The sequence below is a fragment of the Citrus clementina genome, unplaced genomic scaffold (genome assembly GCF_000493195.1).
Source record: "Citrus clementina cultivar Clemenules unplaced genomic scaffold, Citrus_clementina_v1.0 scaffold_4, whole genome shotgun sequence".
Classification (NCBI taxonomy): Eukaryota; Viridiplantae; Streptophyta; class Magnoliopsida; order Sapindales; family Rutaceae; genus Citrus; species Citrus x clementina.
In genome coordinates, this window is record NW_006262274.1 from 23,791,423 (window position 1) to 23,807,813 (window position 16,391).

Below are 16,391 nucleotides of genomic sequence, written 5' to 3' on the forward strand. Positions count from 1 at the left end.
TTAGGGATTTGTTTGTAATTTTGTGCAAAATTATTTTTTGTTTTGGTGGAGTCTTCTCTTTTTATTATTGTGGTTGGACAGTCCCTTGATTCAGACTCCACGTGCGGTGCTCTTTATCATTCAATCCATAAAGACAGTGGTGGACCTGGTGTGGGGCCCAGCTTCCAAGTCAAAAAACTGAAAGAAAGAAAGAAAGAGAAAATATTATCAATCAAGTGGGTCCCATATCATTCATGTAATCATGCTCTTTTGCCTTTGCACTTGGCGCCTTTTCCTTTCTTCATACCATGGCTTTCACATTTTGCTAACCTCCTAAAATTTAGGGTTTGCCAATGTGTGTTCCTTGAAAATCTGAACTGGTGTTACATTAATGAAAGATGAACTCATGTTGGATCAATATTGCTAAAATTTAATTATTTTCAACTTTGACTTTATTTCAATTTGTGTTATTACATTACATTAGACTATTGAATTGGAGGGGCCAAATTTGATTTGCCTAAAAAATGGGCTTCCATTTGGATTTGTGATTTCTCTTTATTTAGTTTGTACATGTACTCATTTAATATGATATTGGTGACACTAAAATATATTTTTAGCCTTTTTTTGGGTTTTACCTAAACTGGAAAGGCAAAAAAAAAAACTAAATTTGAAAAGCCATTAACTAAAAAAAAAAAAATTGACGAAGTGTATTGCCCACGCCGTTCTCTTTGTGGCACCAAAAGCAAAAAGTATTTGTCCTTATAATTTTTTTACTGGCTATGTACTTTTATTAATATAGTGTATATTATAGTTCAGAGTTATTTATTTTTTACTACTTTAAAAATTATACTTACTATATAATAAATTATTATTACAAGAAGTATAGGTATCTAACATTTTATTACTACATCTTTACAAAACTTTATACTTTATTATATTTTGGTAAAATTTTATATTTTACTACATTTTGGATGATATAAGATGAGAGGAAAAATAGATAAAAATGAGCAAATCCGGTAAAGGATGTTACCCACACAATGATATTTATACGTATTTAACTGGTACATTACATGGATCTAATTATGACGATTTTAAACAACTTAGTATGAGTCGTCAATCAACTAATTGAGGTTTCATTAAATTCATTATGAAAATACCATATTTACCATCTCCCATATCATCAACTAGTTTCATTAGTTGCATATGCTGACATGCATGGTTCTTTAAGATCAACTGAGATGATGTTCGATTATTAATTACCCACAAATTTTTTTTAATGAATATTGGTATTTTATGAAAAAAAAAATTAAACACCGTGACTTGGATTTTGAAGAAGAGAATCATTAATTCTCTTTGACGGAATACTAAGGGTGTGTTTGGAATTGAGGTATTATAACTTTTAAGCTACAACTGCTGTGGAAAAAAAGTTGTAAGTATGAAACAAAAGTTAGTAATATATGGTAAATGTAAATTTTAAATAATAATTTTGATAAAATTATTAAAGATATAATAGATTTTTCATTATACAAGTGAAAAATCATATCAACATAACTTTTAAATTACAGCAGTTAGTGTTTAACAAACACTTTAATGTTGTAACTTTTAAGCTACAGTTGCCCAACCTCAATTCCAAATGCACCCTAAAGTGAGAATAGATCACACATATAGTTTATACATCAACAAATCTTTCTGAAGAATTTCGAGTCAATATACTCAACACTTTTTAGCCACACTGCACAAGATATGTCAATTCTGAAACCTGCATTTCAAACTTTTTCTGTTTTTTTTTACATTATTTTTAAATACCAATTTGTCATAGAAGGCTTATGACCCAACACATATTTATATCTTCGTCATATGTACATTCAAGTTATCAGTACTGTAAAAATAATCAATTGTGAAAAGAATCGGCTAAATATTTGGTAAAATTTATTTTTAAAGTTATTGGGAACATTAAAGGTAGACTTATGTGTTTGGTAAATCTTATTGTTGATTTGCTGTAAGAAAATGAATGACTAAATGGACACAATGTCAAATAAAATTTATTTACATATTAATAAACATGTGTATATAATATACTTCATTGTGTATATATAATAATTGATAACTAATTTTTTTTTGTTATCTCTATGTAATTGATAATAATATTTATCTCTTTAAATTTAATGATTTTATTTCCTAATTGAATAAGAATAATTTTTATTTTTAATAATAGATGTGAGGATATATATGCAATGAGAAATGTTCCAGTCCAGAATTTTAAAGTGTGGAAAAGTGCGGAAAACCTTTAAAACAGCATGGTTTTAAAGGCTTAAACTGTAAGCCTTTAAAGCCGTGCGGTTTTAAAGCTTTCCCGGATTTTCCCGTACTTTAAAATCCATGACCAGAAAACTACTATATATGCAATTATATTAAGTACAAAACTAATTTTTAAAATCAGATTTTGAAAAGTTATTCCTTCCCTTATTTTTAAAATTTACTGTAAGACGAGATGATTTTACCAAAAGTGACTTTTTAAAAAATTAACAAATACCGAAGTTAATTTTTAGCTTTTTTGAATCACTTTTGTGCTTCTCAAAAGCAATCCAAGACCCAAATGGACCTTTAATATAGTGGAAGATAATAATAGCTTTGTCAAATTCAGCCAGTAACAGTTTAATCATTTACCTAATCAAATGTTAATACAGAAGAGGATAAATTTCCCTTTTAATTTCTAAGATTAGACATCAATTTTCCGGTGATCTTTGTATTCAAACAAAGGACCTGAAACATCCATGAAGTTATTTTTTTAAGTAAAAACTTTTTCTTAACTACTCTTATGGGTCATCATAGACAATTAGATATTTACTGTTCCTTATGGATGGTAACTTTTTGGTCCCTCAAAAGTTACATTTTCATTTTTTAAAAGAAAAGTTTTTTGAGTTGTTTTCATAAGTAAGCGGACCAACTAGAAATTTATTGATAACCTTAACGACTAAAATTATATTTATCCATAACAAAACTAATCCAGCTTAATGCCACTTCATTTCTCTCTTACCCAAAATATCTTTATATAGTCAAAGCAACACAAGTGATCAATGGTGATGAAAAATTTTGCTCAGAAGATAATTTAGTGGAATGATCGATCGAGCCCCCACCACCCACATGAGAGAGAAAGCATGGCACGTCCTACCCATGTGCCAAACAACCCAAAGTGTAACTTAAAAGGGAACAAAAATAACACATTGTTATTGAATGGCAAAGCTTTCAAAAATATTTCAACAACCAGCACACCTACCTAATGATGTATTTGAACAATCAAATTCAAGTACCGTAATCATTTATTTTTATCCAAATGGTGCAATAATAGCTTGTTGATCTTGATAATGACCACTGCTAAGCTTGTCATCAACTGGTGATAGGGTTTGGACTTCGTACTAAGCTCGATTTAATATTTGACAGTTTGTCATGTCGTTTTTTCATATACATTAGCTGGTTAGCATGAAGATCACGTACTTCTCACCAGCCATATATATGAAACTGTTAACTCAACTACCTCAACTAGTTGTTGGTCCTCAATGACCCAGACGTACGATTCTTTTCAATCAGTAATTCATAAGAAGAAGAGGCCATGCGATAATAGCAGAGTTGTCTCATGTACTGTCACCAGAGCCAACCAACCTAATATGATCTAGTTGAACAAAATTTTATTTGAGATCATGGGATCTTGCTATTACATAAAGATAAACAATATTATGAAATAATTAACTACGGGAAATTGTATGCAGATTCTATCAATTCTACGATTATACTGTGAAAAGAAATCATCAACAAAGTCTTCATTTACACAACGATTGAAAATGATATGTAAAAAAGGAATTGATCGATGAAATTTGTTATGATCTTTATAAGCATTTGATTGGTTGACAAGAATTGAGTATTGATCAGTCCGTTAACTTTTGTAATTTAATATCTTTATTTCTGCGTTTGCTTTCATTTTTTCGTATATTACTAGCTAGAAAAACATAATCCCAATTCTAAGCAGTATGTTTACAAGATTGATCACTGCCCACGCGGGCGGGAACGAAGAAAATCAGGGTTTTAATTGAAAATTAGCTATAAAAAATAATTTTTTGACCCATCAAATAGAAAGTGTTTTATATTATGACATCTTCAAGTTTATTGTTTCTCTATTCTGGCTATGGTCCAGTGAGCCAGAATCTATTGATTCATTTCCAATACCTTTTATATCCATTAACATGAATTGTGCTTTTTCTTTGAAAAGATGACAAAAAAGTTGCTGCTGCTTGATGCTGATTTCTTCTTCTTATTATTTTTCTTTTATCAAGATGTATTCTTTTTAGTGGCGTCCCTTTCCAGTTGGGGGGTGTGTGTATATATATATATAGAATAGTTTTCCAATCAAGGATTCCTGACTTTAATAAAGTCAGGGATTAGCTAAAAGATAAAATAAACAGATACTCTAACGCACTGTATTTTATCATGTAGTGTGATAAAATCTAAATTTTTTTATCTTTTAGCTAATCCCTGACTTTATTAAAGTCAGTGATCCCTGATTGAAAAACTACTCGTATATATAATCAAGAGTGCTTTTATATAATCAATTTTCACGGAAATAGAAATGAAATAGCTGAGACCTCATTGATCTTAGCCTTAGCTAGCTAGCTAGAATCCATTAAGGTTCCACGGAATTGTATAACAAATTGTTGATAGGAAATCACGTGGCATGAGACCTAATGCCGGTGATGTAGATGGCTTACCATCCGTTTTGGCTAATCATTCAAATGAATTTGTCGGAATGTTGGTGGCTACTCAGCTAGAAATTAAGTCATTTTCCTCCTATTTTTGGTCAATCTGGTCGCCCAATTGAAAGTTACAAGGTCAATTACTATTTATCTTATTGCCTTTATACTACTGGATTAAATAATTATAAAATCTGATTATATATGATTTTGTTTGTATATTATATTTACTGTATTGTTTATATGTCAAGCTCTCTTGACAACTTTTTCCAAAAAAGTGTTAGCCAAGGATAAACTATAAAGCTATCGGCAATTCATGTTAATTTAATTTTAAAGACTGATGATGTAGACATAGATCATGTTATGTTTATTATTTAATTTGTCTGCTCTTAAGCTTGCTGTCAAGTGTCAGGTATACTTCTATATTTATAAGTTGGTTTGATCGAAAATAGATATGGCCTTAATTTTCAGATTGAGATATCTAAACTGAGTGGGGAAAATGAGCGAAACTCTGTTGTTTGCAGTATAAATCGAAATCCTTCTAATCTTTTAAAACACTTCTAAGTGTTTTTTTTTTGTGGTTTTGTGGTTAATTTTATAATTTTATGTTTGGTGGATATTTGATGTTGGAAATACGAATATCTTTAATTATTTAAGGGAAAATATCTATCGTCCACTCGTTTTTCCTAACTTTTCAAAAATACACAATTCTTTTTTTTTTTTGCTAGAATCCACCTAAAGTTATATTTTATTTCACTTTTTCACTTTTGTTTGGAATCCGTTAAGAAAACTAACGGAAACTTAAGAAAATGGCCATTTTACCCCCAAATCAAAAATTATAATTTCACCCTAAAAAAGCCAAAAATAATAAGATTTAATGATGTATATCATTGTTGGTACGTTAATGAAGTATAAAAAAATCTTAACTACTAGAGATTATAACTCAATGAATAATAAAATTGTACTTATCTTAAATTCAATTGATGGTTTGCAAGATTGGGCTATTTTTAATACTACTGTTATAATTTAACATTCTAATTACAGACATATTTATAAAAAAAAACCCTACATTTAATGGTTGTTGAATTAATTTCTTTATTGACCGATGAGGAAAATAATTAGATTTAATTTGATTATTTTTGGCAATTTTTAGTGTGAAATTATAATTTTCGTTTTGGGGGGTAAAATGATAATTTTTTTAAGTTTCCGTTAGTTTTCTTAACGGATTCCAAACGGAAGTGGAAAAGTGAAACAAAATGTAACTTTAGATGGATTTCAGCAAAAAAAAAAATGAATTGTGTATTTTTAAAAAAGTTAGAAAAACGGGTGGACAGTGGATATTTTCTCATTATTTAATTAATTGAATAATTTTTTAATCATAATTAATTAAAACATTATGAGAAAAAGTAAGGGAGTTGTCATAATTTTTCAATTAATTCTGAAAAAATCTCAAATGCGGATGCTAAAATGTGAATTTTGGGCAGATATAACTAAAAGATAAGAAAAACATAAATTTCAATACACTATTTTTTTTTTACTTTTAGTATTTAAGAGTCCGTGAATTTTAGTCTTCTAACTACGTCCACACGACCCTCATATTTTAGCATTAGTTATGGAAAATTTTTAAGAAGTAAAATGCAAAAATTTTCAGAATTAATTGAAAATTATGACAATTCCCTTAATCTTTTTCCATAATTTTTCAATTGATTATGATTAAAAAAAAGAATTCAATTAATTAAGTAACTAACGATATTCATGTTCTCAACATCATACAACTATTAAGGGTAAAATGGCAAGATTAGCAAAAAAAATTACTCTCAAGGAATTTCAGATATGTTTTAAAGCATCATGGAGGTTTTGATTAGTTTCGTTAAGCAACATGAGGATTTAGATCTTTTGCTCAAACATAATATTCTATGTTCTAAAAATTTGCAACCAGCATGTAGTGTTGTGATTTTGAATCCACATGCTCTAAAATAAAAGATCTAGTTATTCTTTATAAAAAAAATTGATAATGTCTAATAATGTTAATATAAATAATGAAGACAATATAAGTTTTTCATGAAACAATTATATATTTATAGAGTGAAAGTCTATTAACTTTCAGGCTACAAATTGAAGTATTTATTAAAACACCTAAAATATTGTGGTTTGTAAGCCACATCGATCTTTGCGAGATAAAGTAGTCGATATGTTAAAATGAAGCCAAGTGTAGAACAACCCATGTGCCAAAAAAAAAATAATAATAATAACTAGTCCTTTTTTGACAAAGAAATATGCAATCTCAAACAAAGAAACCCTGATCCTTACTAAGATTAGAAGAGTATATTTGAAAGAGGATAAAATGCAACTCCACAAAAAAGAAAGAAAATAAGAATCGAAGAATGACAGGTTGGCATGCAAAATTGAATTGAGTTCACAACTAAGAAAGAATGACAGATAATTAACAGGGCACTAAAAAGCTGATAACCCAATCAGAAAATCCGTCTCAATTTTCGTACCCTGCAAAAAAAGTAATGCATTAATTATGCATCGATCGGGTGGGTCACTCGTCTCTTTGTGACCTTACCTCGTAGTCCACTGTGATCTGTCCATTCACTTTCTTTCTTTCTTTCTTTCTTTCTTTCTTCTTCTTCACAAACGTCTTAGTTAATTCACTGTTCAATTCTCTCTACTTAATTGAAGCTGCACGGTAACTGATGTAAATAGTTTCTAGATGGTCATAATTACAAGGAAATGACGTTGGATTTGCGGTTTGTATAAATTGACAAGGTTCTGGTACAAACTACAAGTCTATGTACAAAGCAAATGTAATTTATCTCTTTTAAAATTGGCTCATTCCTTTTTCTTTTTTTTTTCTCTTTTCCTTTTCCATTATGTGGATGTCGGCAATTACTTTTTACTGTACATTGAGGAAGCTAGTTTCACTTTCAATCAAATTGAAAAATAAAAAATAAAGGCACAGGAGAAAAACAAGAAAAGCAACTTTGATCGCTTCTTTATTCTTGTTTGTTCTCTGGATCTATAGATATAGAGCATATGGCAAAGCACATACATCGTGCATGATGTGCAACCATAAGAAAGCAGCTATCCAGTTGGACTCGGGCAGTAAGTTACAGAGAGAGTGATAGAGACGAAACAAGAAGCAAGCTTATTATTATTATTATTATTATTAGTTACTTACTAAGGCGTGGAGCCTGGGGCTAGCTGGCAAACGGCTGATGATGGCAATGGCTCCATTAATAAATTTGGTTACAGTTCACTAAAAGACTCCCTGAGTCACTGCGTTTTATTACTTGCTAAGAATTGAATTAATCTGACGTACGCACTTCCAGCTCAGCTCTCACTTATTGACTTACTGGCTTGTCCTTCTCCACTCACTCACCCTGCCATAGTTGGTGGGTGACCTGACATGACACTGCCACGTCACTCTCTCCTCTCCGCCCTCGATAGTTGGAATCTTCATGCATCCCCACTTTGCCTCTAAATTAAACCACTAGTACGTAGTACGTCCGTTGATTTTGATTTACTCTCGCAAGTGATGCCGTTCTGCTTCGACACGTGGCATTGATTCCTCTTCTCCCACAAACTAGGGCTGATGTCATCATTCCACATAATGTCATAATGGAAGGAAGAGAAAGGGTAAAAAAAATATTAAAAAAAAAAAAAGGTTGTGAGTTGAGGCCACATCATCGTGCATGACTTTTCCACACTGCTTGCTTTTTCGGACACAAGGAGTGTGTCGGGCATATATTGGGCTGGGTCGGGTCGAGCCTAATGTCATTGTCACGTGATTCATACAAACAATTAATTATATTTATAACCTAATGAAGGTAATTTATCCATTAATTTTTTTTTTTAAAAAAAAAAGTTATAAAATTTTGTTTCAGTACATTATCATGAAGAAGAAGAGCGCGTCTGAGAATCTTTAAATTCGAAGTCATTATCAAGTACAATAATTTTAGATTATTGTTACGTGAATTGTCCAGCTGCAACGACTCAACAGCAGTCCACATCTAGTGTGAGCTATCTTGACGGCATATATTTAACACCTTTGGAGCCCACCTGATCGCTTAATTTCAAGATGGTTGCTTGTCACGTGATTGACTATTTGTGATTTTTTATTTCATTTTTGCTTGCTGTGTATGGGGAAAGCCATCCCATCGGAGAGACTCAACCCGATCCAAAAGCCTCCAATTTTGATTTTGTGTGTGTGTGCACATAAATTATTTTTGAAATTCGACGGAAACGAGCCCGCCTCTGTTCCTATGATAATGTCAAATTAGTTTTAAGCAATTATTTAGATTCTATCGGCATGATTGAAGCATCCACCTCCGAAAGATAAGAAAAGCTTGCCGCTTGCCAGTACCAAATTGCACATTTGAACGGATAGTAACGAGGATTTTGATTTGATTTGACAGGTCATCTTAAAGGCCTTTATTTTATTTTTTTTGATTAGATTTTTTTTTTTGAAAAAAAATTGGACGATTCTTTTGTAGTTACTTTATAAAAATGACTACATTTAAGAAGAGCCTTGTTGTCGCAATTTTATCGCCTGTTTTAATTTCAGCAAAACAATTCATCTATTATTGGATTTGAAGATTACCTTCTCACCTTTTCATGTGTATAAAGCTGCTTCTTACCTTACATAACAAAATAACAAAGATCATAGATTTGAAATCTAATGCTTGTTATTTATCTGCACTTTGTTACTTTACTATGTAACGTAACGTAAGCTTAGGTTACGCATAAAAATTTGGACTCCCCTTGGCATACATCGTCATACTATACACGAGTTAAAATTTTTAAAAGTCTACTGTGAATAGGTCTAGTTAAGAACTTGCGAAAAATGCTCAAGCTTTGTAATTTATATATTAAAAAAACTAATTTATAATTTGTAAGCATCATTTTTGTGGTTTATTATATTGTATTGTTAATATTTTGTAGGAATGGCAAAAATCCCCATGGGGACGGGTACCCTTGGGGATTTTTCCCATTCGGGGAGGGTACGAGGATAATTTTATACCTAATTTTTTATTCGGGGAGGGGACATGGAAAATTTTTTACCCAATTTTTTATTCGGGGAGGGGACGGGGATGAAGTGGAATCCCCATCCCCTACCCATTTTCCCATTTTCATTTTTAATTTTATTTTTATTTTTAAAATTACTAATAAATAAATAACAAAATTATAAATATTGTTAAAAATAATAAATATCAAAATATTTATATTATTAAATGCTAATAGGTATTCTACATTAGCTCGAATTGCTAGAGATATTTTGGCAATTCCAATTACAACAGTTGCTTCTGAATTAGCTTTTAGCACCGGTGGTAGAGTTGTGAGCCCACACCGTAACAAACTTCATCCAAGCACATTGGAGGCCTTAATGTGTTGTCAAAGTTGGTTACGAGCTTACAATAACAGTATGAGTTTATTTTACATTGTGATTATATTATACAGTTATTAATATTTGCACTTATAAGTTACTTTACTTATATTATTTTCATTGTTTTATAATTATTTTAATAATTTATATTTTGAATGTGACTTTGTAATGGATCAATATTAATGTAAAATATATTTTGAACTTTATTTTTATCTGAATTTTTTATTTTAATATGATTAATTTAAAATCGAAAATAAAAATAATGTATTAGACTATTAGTTATTCGGGGATCGGGGACCCTCGGGGATCCCCTGTTATTATTCGGGGAGCGGATGGGGATTCTCTAAAGTAATTCTGACGGGGACAGGGACATATGCAAAATATCGGGGATGGGTATTGGGAGATTGGTCTCCTCCCCTCCCCATTGCCATCCCTAATATTTTGTATATTGAACGATCAATTTATTTAAGGATGGTAATGGATCGAATCTGACCCAAATCCAATCCATCAATCAGATCGGATTTGGGTCAGACTAAAATTGATTTAGATTGGATTTAGATATCAATGCATGGATTTAAGGCGGATCTGGAGCAAGTCTGAATTTATCTTAATATCTATATCTAAATCCATATCTTTAAGTTTTTCACTCTACAATTTAGCCTATTTCTTTCTCTTTAGTCTACTCTCATTTATCCACTTCAATTGAATGCTTGGATCAGTCCTTTAATTGTTAGAAAAATCTCTAGACTTGATTTTTTTTTCATTTTCTCATAATCTTATTCATGTTGTATAATCACTAATCAGTAGTGGGTATCAACTATAAAATAATTATGTTAATCATATATTTAGTTAAATATGGTCAAAATAAAAATAATAAAGCACTGAATATAATAAATAATTTTTAACTTATATGTTATTGTTTAATTGTATAGGAACAATGATGGAGTGCAGTGTGTGGTGTGCTGTGGATATCAAGATGGTAAAGGAGACATTAAAATATTACAATGATCTTATTCCTGCAATTACTTTTGATAAATATTTTATTATCTTTTTTATTTGTTTGTTTCGGTGTAAAAGTAGAAGCTACAATACTTATTAGATTTTTACACAAATTATATAATTTAATTGTGACCAATGTAGTTTAGTATTTAATTTTATTTCTAAAAAAATATTGTTCTCTTATTATTGAGATTTAGAATTCATGAAGGATGTAAAGCAAATTTGAAATTTTCTTTTAGGATTTGGAGTAGATATAGATCTTTATTTTTTATTTCAAATCTGGATATGAAGTGAAAAATATAAATCCATAACGGATTTGAAGCAGTTACATATCTAAATTTTTATTATGAATCTGGATCTGGAGCAAAGTAGATCCAATCCATATCTACCTCATTGTCATCCATGTCTATTATATATTACATAATCATATTGAATTTATTTTTTTTTCTTTTAGTTTTATTCAAATTTTATTTTAAAAAATTAATGAAAGCTCAAGTTCGACCGAAGACTAAGGTGGCGTTTGTTTTTTAACTTAATGACTTAAAGTAACTTAACTTAATTAATTAAGTTAATTAGAGGTGTTTGTTTTTTATAACTTAATAAGACTTTTTAGATAATTTTGAGTTAATAAAATAAGCTATTTTTTGGGCTTTTTACTTAATGGAGAAATCTAAATTAAGTCAATTACTTGCTAATGTCAAAAATATCCTTGTTTTATAATTTATTTTTCATGTCTATCCCAAAACTCACCCATAGACATTTACCCCACATAAAAATATCCATATTTTTTCTTTCTTATATTATATACGATAAAATTTGAAATTTATGGCATTTCATATATTAAAATTCTAAAATAATTATATATTCACTTGAAATAGTTTTATTTATAAATGTTAAAATATTATGGTATTTAATATATGATTTATTTGACATTCAAATTTAATAAGGATACAAATGTAAAAGTACATATTTTCAGCTTTTTAAGTTGAAAAAAAACATATTATTTAGATTTAGATATCCAGATTTATTTAGAATTCAGACTAATTCAGATTTCGGATAAAAAGCAAACGGCACCTAAGTCAGGTCCGTCCAAATTTAGAAGGAATTTTAAAGAGTCTAAACCTATTGCCAACAGCATGAGCTTGAACCTAAACTTAAAAACACAAGGTCTAAGCATTTACCATCCCTAAACAAGCCATATATAAAAGTAAAGATGAAAAGCCGACGTGTGCGCCATCAATTCCTTGGATGCGAAGATGGTTCGCCTTCCCCTGGCTTCATGCCAACGGCATGGTCAAAATCGTTGCTACTGCTTTAGAGCAATTCAATCAGACAAATGATTTTTCTGTTGAAGCACTTTTTATATATAATTGATTTCAACTTTTTTTTTTTTTTTTGTCTTGAAAGCAAAATCTGGTCCAGTGAGTAGACAATCAAGCTCTTCAAGAGACAATTACACTTGACCGGCAAGCAACTTTTACAACTTCCATAAAACTAAAAGCAGCCAACTATCTTTACAAATTACCACCATAAAACTATCAGAATACAAAAGTTGAAAAATCCCCGAGAATTGAGCCTATCTCCTCCTACAAAAGCAAGGTAAATTTGTACTCTCAGTAAAAATCTCAAGCGGCAGCAGTACCACCGAAAAGGCTCCAATCATTCACTTTGAAGCTAGAAACTGCAAGTTTGAAGACCTCAGACATTTGCATAAATCCAGACTGTGTGGCAGGAACAGGTAAACCAGCACCAACTGTGCTGGCACTTTCACTCAGAGGGCTGCAAGTTACAATAGCAGAACAGCAGAAACATCAAAGGCAGGAAAAACTATAAGCCTCTTAGCTTTTTACCCAGTTTTATTGCCAGGCTCATATGGTAGGCAACAAAACAGAGAACTACATGATTATTAAACATTGTTTCAGGAAAATCACTTGCTCACCACAGATAAATTGCACATAGGACACCGTGAATTTTATATGAAGTTTTAATGCTTTTGATCCTATAATTAGGCATTCAAAAAATACCCTAGGTGGAACCACATAAGCTGAAGTACATCCTACTGGTCCATTCCATAATGCAAAGTGTATGAAATTCATGTAAGACGCTATATTTTAAAACTCATGAAAATGGTAATTCCTCAGCTGGTGTACTCCTAGTACTTACTTTATTAAGAGGGGCTCATAAGCAGTCACAAGCACATCTGTACCAACTTCTTTAAGACGTAAATTTGCCAAGTAAACCTGCAGATATTATAATAAACTTCATTTAGTGTTTTGAGTCAACTAGCTGACGATGGTAAAAAGAAAACATGAAACAAACTTACCTTCACAATATTTTGCGCTTCCCTTCCTTGCCTTCCCTTAGAAATGGCCTTTGCATAAGGTATAAGAAAAGTTAGAGAGAAACATAAGCAAATCAGATGAACAGAGATCCAACAAACTTAAGGGCTGTTATTTATCATGCATGGTGCCTATGATTAAATCTATATGTAAAACCATTGGAACAATAGCTATATTTTGGCCAAGAAATTGACTACACATCACCATACTTGGTAACCTGCCAGAAGATGCTATTGCAGTCTCGAGAACTGTCAAAGAATGAAATTTGGACGCAATTTGTGATAAAAATTTCGGATTTGTAACAACAGCAAGAATGTAACACCCTTATCAGAGAAAGGACAATTTTGTTGGTTGAGTCTCCCCACTTCTGTTGTTACTCATACAATAACATCCGACTGTGTTTTTGTTACCGGTAAGAAAAAGCTAATTGTATTATAATGTGGTAGTTTTTTGAGCTTTCCTGATTGTGTTTGTTAATGATAAAAACAATCGTATAGGACCAGAGGTTAACCAAAGCTCATTGTAAAGTTATTGTCAAAAGTTCTTCTGAGGATATATAGCACAGGAGTTAGGAAAAGAGTAAAAACCAATAAGAAAATGGAATCTTTAGCTCAAAGCAAATAATATGACGTCACATACCATTTGGCCAACCGCAGTTGTAACAGTAGCAGGCAAGTCCTTGTAGCGCAATCCAGGGGCCTCAACCACTCCTGAGTGCTCTAACAACTGAAATGTGTGAAAAAAATGTGTTTTAATTGCAACATGATCGAAGAAGTAATTAAATCATAAATTACATAGCAAATAAAGGGGCCCATCTTTCTCATCTCTTTCCCTTCTTCAGGTGCACCGTGCACATGAAAAAAAAAAGTAAAAAGGGAGCACATAGTAATTTCTCTTCTTCAAACAGCCACGTACCCAGATAACATGGAGGCATCCACATTGTGACATAATACTAATCATAATTACAACAATGTATCTAAAATTACATTAGCTATTATATGCTTACAAAAGACCAGAAAAGGCCCAAAATATCATACTTGGGAGTCGGGATCAGCAATTCAGATGATAATATATAAAAGACCAGTCACAGGACTCCTCCAATTCATCACAAAACTTTTGCATCAAAATATCACCACAAAGATTTAGATGAAACAAAAGAGACATGTAAACAAATTATACCTACATTATACCTGAACTTTACTCTGTAACTATAAACATGAAGCTAAAATAATAAAATTTAGCAAATACACGAATTAAAAGTTTCAGTTTACCGTGCATCCTTCAGCATCTTGTTCGGTGGCAAGGTCTTGTAGAAACCAAGCAGCACTTCCATTATCTCCTACATCAAGCTTAAAATCTAATAGCTCAAAGATCAAGCTTTCATCACGCGATGGGTCTACAAACACCTCCTTCGATTCCAGAAATTTCAAACTCAATAATATTGGGAAAAAAAAAATCATCAACACTAATTATTGTGTCGTTGTTACCAAGTTTCACTAACTAACCTGATGATCAGGAACTTGCCGAATGTTGCTCACATCCTACAAATTTAAAAACTTTGGTCAATTAAACTGATGCCGATTGGTGAATGTACATTATTCATAAACATGAAAATAATTGATACAATAGCATATTTAACTTAATTAAACTAACCTGGAACCGATGAGGGAAACTACTAGAAATTGCACCGCCAAACAAGGGACGTTCCGAATATAAATCTCCAGACATCTTTTTGACTGAACAACCGGTAACATCAACATAATCAAAAGCATGTTCTATTACAGCTAAAGATAAATAGTTCAATTTATTACAAAAACGACTGACTATTGATCGACGCAAATAAAACAAAATTTTTTTATTTTTAATTAATTGTAGAATGAGAGTACCTGCAAATGGAATGAAGGAAAGAGGAAAATGTGCGATTTTCCTTTTTTGTTTTTTTTTTTCAATCGTCGAAGTCTCTGCAAATTTCGCGGTTTGTGTTGTGTGGGTTTTATGTAGGGTTAATTGCGCCGAACCCCCAAATCTTTCGATGTTTCCCGCCGCGCACCATTTGTTTCAACTTCTTTCACAGCGCACGCAAAACGTTAGATTGGCTGTTGTCTTTAACGTTTAAAGGGTATAATAGGAAATTCGGTTTTAAAAATTAATGATCACAATATATTTCCATTTTCCCCTTGCTTGTCTCTTTTACTTCCATTCTTCTTCTTCTTCTTTTTATCTTGTCTCCTTCGTTTCTTCTCCTCTCTTTTTATTTTTTTCGTTGTGTCTTCTTTTTCATTTTTTCTTCGTTTCTTCTCTTCTCCCATATCACATCTTCATCCTACAATTTTCAAAAATCTCAAATGTCCTTAAAAAGTATCAAATTTGTTATTCATTTTACTAACTAAATAACTTTCCCCATTTTCTTCTCTTTTCTATCTTTGTTCATGGCTTTCAATTTTTTTTTCACCTTGCTTCTTTTTTGAGTGCTATTGGTTCAATTTACGTGAGACTGTGATTAAAGTGGTGAAAATTTTAGGTTATAGGTTTAGATTAGGGAATGAGGTTGGTTTGTAGTGGCGTAAAAATTGACGAGAGTTTTCAAAGAGTTAATGTGACTATCCTGACATTAATTTAATCAGATAGTAGAGGTTATGATAGTTTTTGTATAACTTTTCTAATATTTTAGCACATGGCTTTGATAGAAAGTTTCAAAAATTTACATTAATTAAAAGTGTGCTTTTTGTTCGTGGAGTTATTAGGCGTGATTTAAGCTAAGATATAATTCATACGAATAACCTCTCAAAAAAAAAAAGTAATGTAATTTTTTAAATTTTTTTCTTCTTTAAAAAGATACTTGTGGAGATAATTTTTAATTACTTAGTATCCGTAGTTAAATTGAATGGTGATTTGGTCTTTCAGTAATTTAATAAGTCCAAACGATGAGGCTCGCGCAAGCCT

The 16,391-nt window shown here is 31.2% G+C and overlaps 1 protein-coding gene across 1 annotated transcript; it reads right to left on the reverse strand.

Moving 5' to 3' along the window:
- Positions 1-12,522: 12,522 nt before the first annotated feature.
- Positions 12,523-15,397, reverse strand: LOC18043929 (ran guanine nucleotide release factor). Its single transcript, XM_006438607.2, has 8 exons — positions 15,335-15,397; positions 15,102-15,184; positions 14,954-14,989; positions 14,720-14,857; positions 14,088-14,174; positions 13,433-13,480; positions 13,273-13,349; positions 12,523-12,888 (listed from the first exon to the last, which is right to left on the reverse strand). The coding sequence occupies exons 2-8, from the start codon at positions 15,174-15,176 to the stop codon at positions 12,735-12,737; spliced, it is 615 nt and encodes a 204-aa protein (XP_006438670.1). The 5' UTR covers positions 15,177-15,184; positions 15,335-15,397; the 3' UTR covers positions 12,523-12,734.
- Positions 15,398-16,391: the final 994 nt, after the last annotated feature.

Bases quoted from the DNA above. Each gene is read 5' to 3' on its own strand.
- LOC18043929 (XM_006438607.2), bottom strand. From the start codon at position 15,176: ATGTCTGGAGATTTATATTCGGAACGTCCCTTGTTTGGCGGTGCAATT. The intron at 14,858-14,953 runs GTTAGTTAGTGA...CTGGAATCGAAG, and splicing joins GGCAAGTTCCTGATCATCAG to GAGGTGTTTGTAGACCCATC. The intron at 14,175-14,719 runs GTAAACTGAAAC...CACACATTTCAG, and splicing joins AAGATGCTGAAGGATGCACG to TTGTTAGAGCACTCAGGAGT.